Raw genomic sequence first — 6,804 nt, forward strand, 5'->3', positions numbered from 1 at the left:
TATAATTATATAATAATAGTTTTTTTATTATATTAAATATAATAATAAATACATATTATATTCTAATTGTATATATATATATATATATATTATAGTATAATATGACATAGTCATAATTTTTAACTATGCACAGTAATTCAACCTCATAATTTACCAAACACTATTTTATTAATTTTAGAACCAACATAATTACTATAATTACAGTTTACCACACACTCAACTGCTTTTTGTGACAACTGTTTTTTCTTTCAGCACGCTAAAAGTAATTTTCAAAATCTACAACAATACCAAACTAAGTTATTTTCTTCTTATATGGACTGACTGAATGTTGGTGTGGGCGCTTCAGAATTGATTAGAACTCAATGAGTCAGATTGTTTTTGTGCAAATATGTTTTTTTCTTCAAGAGAAAAAGTTGAGGTTTTCAGGAGAAAACTGGTCGTGTTGAAAGAAGTTCAACATGACTACATCAAGTCGAGCAGAGCTCGCTGAGTAAGTCCATTACTTAGTTGTAGAATCATAGACATCAGACTTAGAGAGAAAGTCTCTGGTTGATTAAGTCCATTTGAGTTTGTAATTTTGATTTACTTAGTGAATTTATTATGTTGGCGTGGCCATGGGAACATAGGTGTGAACCGAACCACGAAAAAATATTTTCTGTCTTTTTACGATTATTTCAAGTTTTTAATAAACAATTAAACGATCTAATAATTAAACTTGGTAAAAAAGATTAAACCGGTATTTTTATTAGAGCAGTTCACTAAGGTGTATTTTGGTGAATAAGTATAATACTCGAGATTTAATTAAGCCTTAAGCCAATAATAAATAAATTTAATAAATTAAAATCATGCATCACATTTGCCATTTACCTTAAAGTTATTTGTTGGCATTATATGTTATTATGATAGCTATCATATGATTTTATTAAACTTATAGCTTCACTAATCGAGTTTTCAGTTTTAATGTGCAGTACAACTAGCTCGATGTGGGAACTCAATGTGCTAAACTTATGAAGAAAAGGAATTATATTTATTATGATTATTTGCTATGATATTTTACCTCTATTATGATTGCTTTAATGATGAATTATTATTTTATATTTTATTATATGGCTTTATGTAAATGTGTTGATGACTTAGTTGCTATTTTGAGTTTTGTGAGAGAATGCTATTTTAGCAAATTGAGTGAACTTTAGGCACCTAAATGAAGAAGAAAAATAAAGACTTTAGAGCTGATTTTATGAGGTTAGGACAAATGTTAGAGACTTAGAAAAATCTAGACACTTGTCCTACTATAAGGTCACTCTACTTTTGTTTAGTTTCTAGCATGTTTAGACTTCATTTTGGGTCTATTTCAGCAAAAAAACCTAGAACTCCGACCATAACCTTTTCTTCTCTCTTCTCACTCCTTTACTCACCCAAAACTCGGAATCAAACCTAGGTTTTTAAGAGAGAATGAGCTAAAAACTCAAGCAGCCCATTTCAACTCGTTTTCAACCTAGAACCAAAAATAACCACGAAGATTTAGAGCTTCTATTCACTTGGGAACACATTTTCTTTGAGGTAACTTCTTTCTTATGTTAGAAACTAAGATTTTAGAGATTAAGATGTTGAAATCTTACTTGAGATTCAGATTTTTAAAGGGGCTTATTATGCATGTTGGTTGTAGACTCTTAAAAATGAGTTTCTTAAGGTTTTGGTTCAAATATTATTTTCTGGGTGAAATTGATGATTTTAGCTTGATATTATTGATGATTATTTGAAGATAAACTCTTATTAAGATGATGATTCATGTATTTGAGAGTGGTCTTTGAAGATTAGGATCTGCATGCTAGGTATTTGATGAAATGTTCAAATAAAAGTCCTCTATACAGCCTATATAGATTCTGTTTTTGTGCCATATATACTTATGATTTTGACTGATCTTATATGTTTCTATTAAAGTATACATCTCAAGCTTTACGTGAGTTTTTGAATCACTCCAAACGGATTTTTCTACATTTAGTTATGAATTTTATAAGTTCAGTTAAAAAGCTTTTATTTTCCTGACGAGATTATACTTCAATCTGGATTTCGGGCTATTTTTGGTTTGTTTGAAAAATCCGAAACCTATCATGTAGTCGCTCTAAAAAGAGGGTTTTGAGCCTACTTTTATTTGCCACTGGTTTCATAATATTTTGAGTTTTGATGAATTCGTTATGAATATTTTCGTAATATTGCGCAGTTATGTGTTTGTTAAATGATGATATGAATGTGATTTTTGAAAGCTATGGTTTTTAAAGGTTAATTAGCACATTGAAGGCTCCCCCACAACCAGCTAATTTGTGCTTGCAAAGTGGTGATCAAAATTCAGGTAAGTAGAGTTAAAGCATTTTCAAAACTGCATCACAAGACCTATTTGACTTAACTTGTTCAGAATTATGATTATATAAGTTTATTCTCTTATGAAATTCTTATATGATTATGTTCAAAGAGTATTCATGATTAATTATTTTGAAAGAGATTATGATTTATACTTATTATGTTTTTTTGTTTTAAGAGATTTTATGGTATGATATATGGATGAGAGGTTGGGTAAGCAGGGGTGCGAGGGACCGGTACCCCAAATTAGAGAAACTGTCTCTTTAAGACAACTAGAGAAAAATACTAGTGGAAAGTTTCTTGTTGATCACAAGAGAAAGAGATTCTAAAAACCCCGCTTAGTGTTTAAGAGAAGAGAATTGGCCAAAACTAGAGAATGTCCTATATAGAGAGGCTTACTTGGAACCGAAGTTCTGTATCATACCTAAACTAAGAATAAGTATGAAAGTTTATGAACAATGATTAACAAAGAGATTTTAGCCACAGAAATTTTAGATACTTACTATATTTGAAATCTACTTACTGAGTTCTTGCTCATTAGTTTTACCTTGTGATGCAGATGATGTTGTTGTTACCGAAGAGTAAAAAGAAAAATGATTTCCAAGGTTGGTTGAGTACTCGAAGTCTTACATCTGGCATCTTGCTTATATGTACTTCCAAACAATAGATGGGCTCAAAATATTTTGTTTTGTTACTATGTCGCTTTTGAATAACTATTTAACGTTTAAGATTTGTGGTTGTGCACTTACTCATTTTGTTCAAAAACTTTTAGGATAAACTTTGTGATGAAATCAACCACAAGTTTCCGCATCTTAAAAATGACATTGTTTTAAGTATAGAAAATATGTTTTAAGTAGCACCACCTTGCTAAATTCGGCCCTAGACCGGTTTAGCCTATGGGGGTGTTACAATAAGCCATCGTTTCTTGATGGCACTAATTACTCGTACTGAAAAACTTACATGAAAGCGTTCATAAAAACAATAGATGAGAAAGCTTGGCAACCAGTTTTGACTAGATGGGAACACCCCACCACAAAGGATGCTGTAGAAAAGATTGTTTTTAAGCCTGAAGAGACATGGTCTAGTGAGGAAGATTGTCTAGTCAATAACTTAAAAGCATTGACGCAATCTTCAATGTCGTGGATGTCAATCAATTTGAATTGATTTTCACAGGTGAATCTGCAAAAGAAGCATGGAATATCGTTCAAATTGTCTATGAAAGAACTATTGCGGTGAAGGTTTCTAAACTGCTAATGTTGGCTACAAGGGTAGAAGATCTCAAGATGCTTAATGACGAGTGTATAACATATTTCAACTCCAAGCTATGTGATATATCAAACGAGGCTTTGCTATTGGCGAGAAGTATTCTGAATTAAAACTTGTGAAAAAGATGCTTATATCTTTTTGTTTTTCTTATTTTTACCATTTTATCTCTCTTAAAAGCCTCAAATGTAATACTCATACTATATTTGGTCTAAAAATAAATAGTTTATCAAACAATGGATATGTTAGGGATTTTGTTAGTTGGCAATTTTTTAGAAATGGGTTGTACAAAATTCAAAAATAGGGTTAAGTTCATGATTGATGCATAATTAGATTTTGTGACGATTTTAATATGCTAGTTGCTCCGGATTTTGAAAGTTTCTAAACATGAAAAGTAGAATTGGACAAGTTTATTTCAGAGATATTTGTAGAGATATTTACAGAGATTTGAAGAGATATGATTGTTACATGAAATCATGGAGATTCTTACAAATTTGGGATATGATCTATTTGAGGAAAGAAAAAATAGATTAATTAGAAAAGGAAAAAAGGGAGGTCACGAAAGATTTAGTATAGTTAGTAAATTTTCTGAAAAATGTATAAAGGCTATATATATATATATATTGGTGTTGTATGGCTTCATGATTGATGCATAATCAGATTTTGTGACGATTTGATCTGCTAGTTGCTCTGGATTTTGAAAGTTTTTAAACATGAAAAGTAGAATTGGACAAGTTTATTTCAAAGATATTTGTAGAGATATTTGCAGAGATTTGAGGAGATATGATTGTTACATGAAATCATGGAGATTCCTGCAAATTTGGTATGATCTATTTGAGGAAAGAAAAAATAGATTAATTGGAAATAACTATGTACAGTAATTCAACCTCATAATTTACCAAACGCTATTACACTAATTTTAGAACCAGCATAATTACTATAATTACAGTTTACCAAACACTCAACTGCTTTTTGTAACAACTGTTTTTTCTTTCAGCATGCTAAAAGTAATTTTCAAAATCTACAACAATACCAAACTAAGTGATTTTCTTCTTATATGGACTGACTCAATGTTGGTGTGGGCACTTCAGAATTGATTAGAACTCAATGAGTCAGATCGTTTTTGTCCAAAAATGTTTTTTTCTTCAAGAGAAAAAGTTGAGGTTTTCAGGAGACAACTAGTCGTGTTGAAAGAAGTTCAACATGACTACATCAAGTCGAGCAGAGCTCGCTGAGTAAGTCCATTACTTAGTTGTAGAATCATAGACATCAGACTTAGAGAGGAAGTCTCTGGTTGATTAAGTCCATTTGAGTTTGTAATTTTGATTTACTTAGTGAATTTATTATCTGGGCGTGGCCACGTGAACATAGGTGTGAACCGAACCACAAAAAAAGATTTTCTGTCTTTTTACGATTATTTCAAGTTTTTAATAAACAATTAAACGATCTAATAATTAAACTTGGTAAAAAAGATTAAACCGGTATTTTTATCATAGCGGTTCACTAACGTGTATTTTGGTGAATAAGCCACCGTTTCTTGATGGCGCTAATTACTCATACTGAAAAACTCGCATGAAAGCGTTCATAAAAACAATAGATGAGAAAGCTTGGCAACCAGTTTTGACTAGATGGGAACACCCCACCACAAAGGATGCTGTAGAAAAAACCGTTTTTAAGCATGAAGAGACGTGGTCTAGTGAGGAAGATTGTCTGGTCAATAACTTAAAAGTATTGACGCAATCTTCAATGTCGGGGATGTCAATCAATTTGAATTGATTTTCACAGGTGAATCTGTAAAAGAAGCCTGGAATATCGTTCAAATTGCCCATGAAAGAACTGTTGCGGTGAAGGTTTCAAAATTGCTAATGTTGGCTACAAGGGTAGAAGATCTCAAGATGCTTAATGACGAGTGTATAACATATTCAACTCCAAGTTATGTGATATATCAACGAGCCTTTGCTCTTGGCGAGAAGTATTCTGAATTAAAACTTGTGAAAAAGATGCTTATATCTTTTTGTTTTTCTTATTTTTAGCATTTTATCTCTCTTAAAAGCCTCAAATGTAATACTCATACTACATTCGGTCTAAAAATAAATAGTTTATCAAACAATGGATATGTTAGGGATTTTGTTAGTTGGCAATTTTTTAGAAATGGGTTGTACAAAATTCAAAAATAGGGTTAAATTCATGATTGATGCATAATTAGATTTTGTGACGATTTTGATATGCTAGTTGCTCCGGATTTTGAAAGTTTCTAAACATGAAAAGTAGAATTGGACAAGTTTATTTCAGAGATATTTGTAGAGATATTTGCAGAAATTTGAGGAGATATGATTGTTACATGAAATCATGGAGATTCTTACAAATTTGGGATATGATCCATTTGAGGAAAGAAAAAATAGATTAATTAGAAAAGGAAAAAAGGGAGGTCACGGAATATTTAGTATAGGTAGTAAATTTTCTGAAAAAGGTATAAAAGCTATATATATATATATATATATATATATATTGGTGTTGTATGGCTTGATGATTGATGCATAATCAGATTTTGTGACGATTTGATCTGCTAGTTGCTCTGGATTTTGAAAGTTTTTAAACATAAAAAGTAGAATTGGACAAGTTTATTTCAGAGATATTTGTAGATATATTTGCAGAGATTTGAGGAGATATGATTGTTACATGAAATCACGGAGATTCCTACAAATTTGGTATGATCTATTTGAGGAAAGAAAAAATAGATTAATTGGAAAAGGAAAAAAGGGAGGTCACGGAAGATTTGGTATAGTTAGTAAATTTTCTGAAAAATGTATAAAGGATATATATATATATATATATATATATATATATATTGGTGTTGTATATATGTGGGGGCATTAACGTGGAGAAAAATATTGAGCAGCCAATACTTTATGTGAGGGTGTGTGCTTTATAAGATAATAAGCATGTGTGCAAACTAAGTCTAGCTAGCCCATTAAGAAGAATTTGAAATTGGCTATCGAATTGTTTTGAAAAGCACTGAATTGGAGCTTGACTTGGAAAGCCATACCGATTATTGCTATATATATAGCATATAGGTGCATGTGAGTTTTGGGTAAGAGAAAATATTGGGCTTTTGTATTTTAAGGTTTCAAAAGCAATTCAATGCCATATTTGGGACAAAGTTTTTAGAGATATATTTTTCAG

General features: G+C 31.0%; 1 protein-coding gene across 1 annotated transcript in view; it reads right to left on the reverse strand.

Moving 5' to 3' along the window:
• Window positions 1–2,997, reverse strand: part of LOC21405812 (probable E3 ubiquitin-protein ligase XBOS32) — a 9,391-nt gene extending 6,394 nt beyond the window's left edge. Inside the window, exons 1-2 of the mRNA XM_010104856.2 lie at window positions 2,906–2,997; window positions 2,758–2,787 (exon numbers count right to left, since the gene is read on the reverse strand). Of these exons, the coding sequence (XP_010103158.2) occupies window positions 2,758–2,787; window positions 2,906–2,997 (122 nt within the window). The remainder of the gene's footprint in view (window positions 1–2,757; window positions 2,788–2,905) is intronic.
• Between the last annotated feature and the right edge of the window lie 3,807 nt (window positions 2,998–6,804).

This window comes from Morus notabilis, unplaced genomic scaffold (assembly GCF_000414095.1).
Source record: "Morus notabilis unplaced genomic scaffold, ASM41409v2 Scaffold277, whole genome shotgun sequence".
NCBI lineage: Eukaryota > Viridiplantae > Streptophyta > Magnoliopsida > Rosales > Moraceae > Morus > Morus notabilis.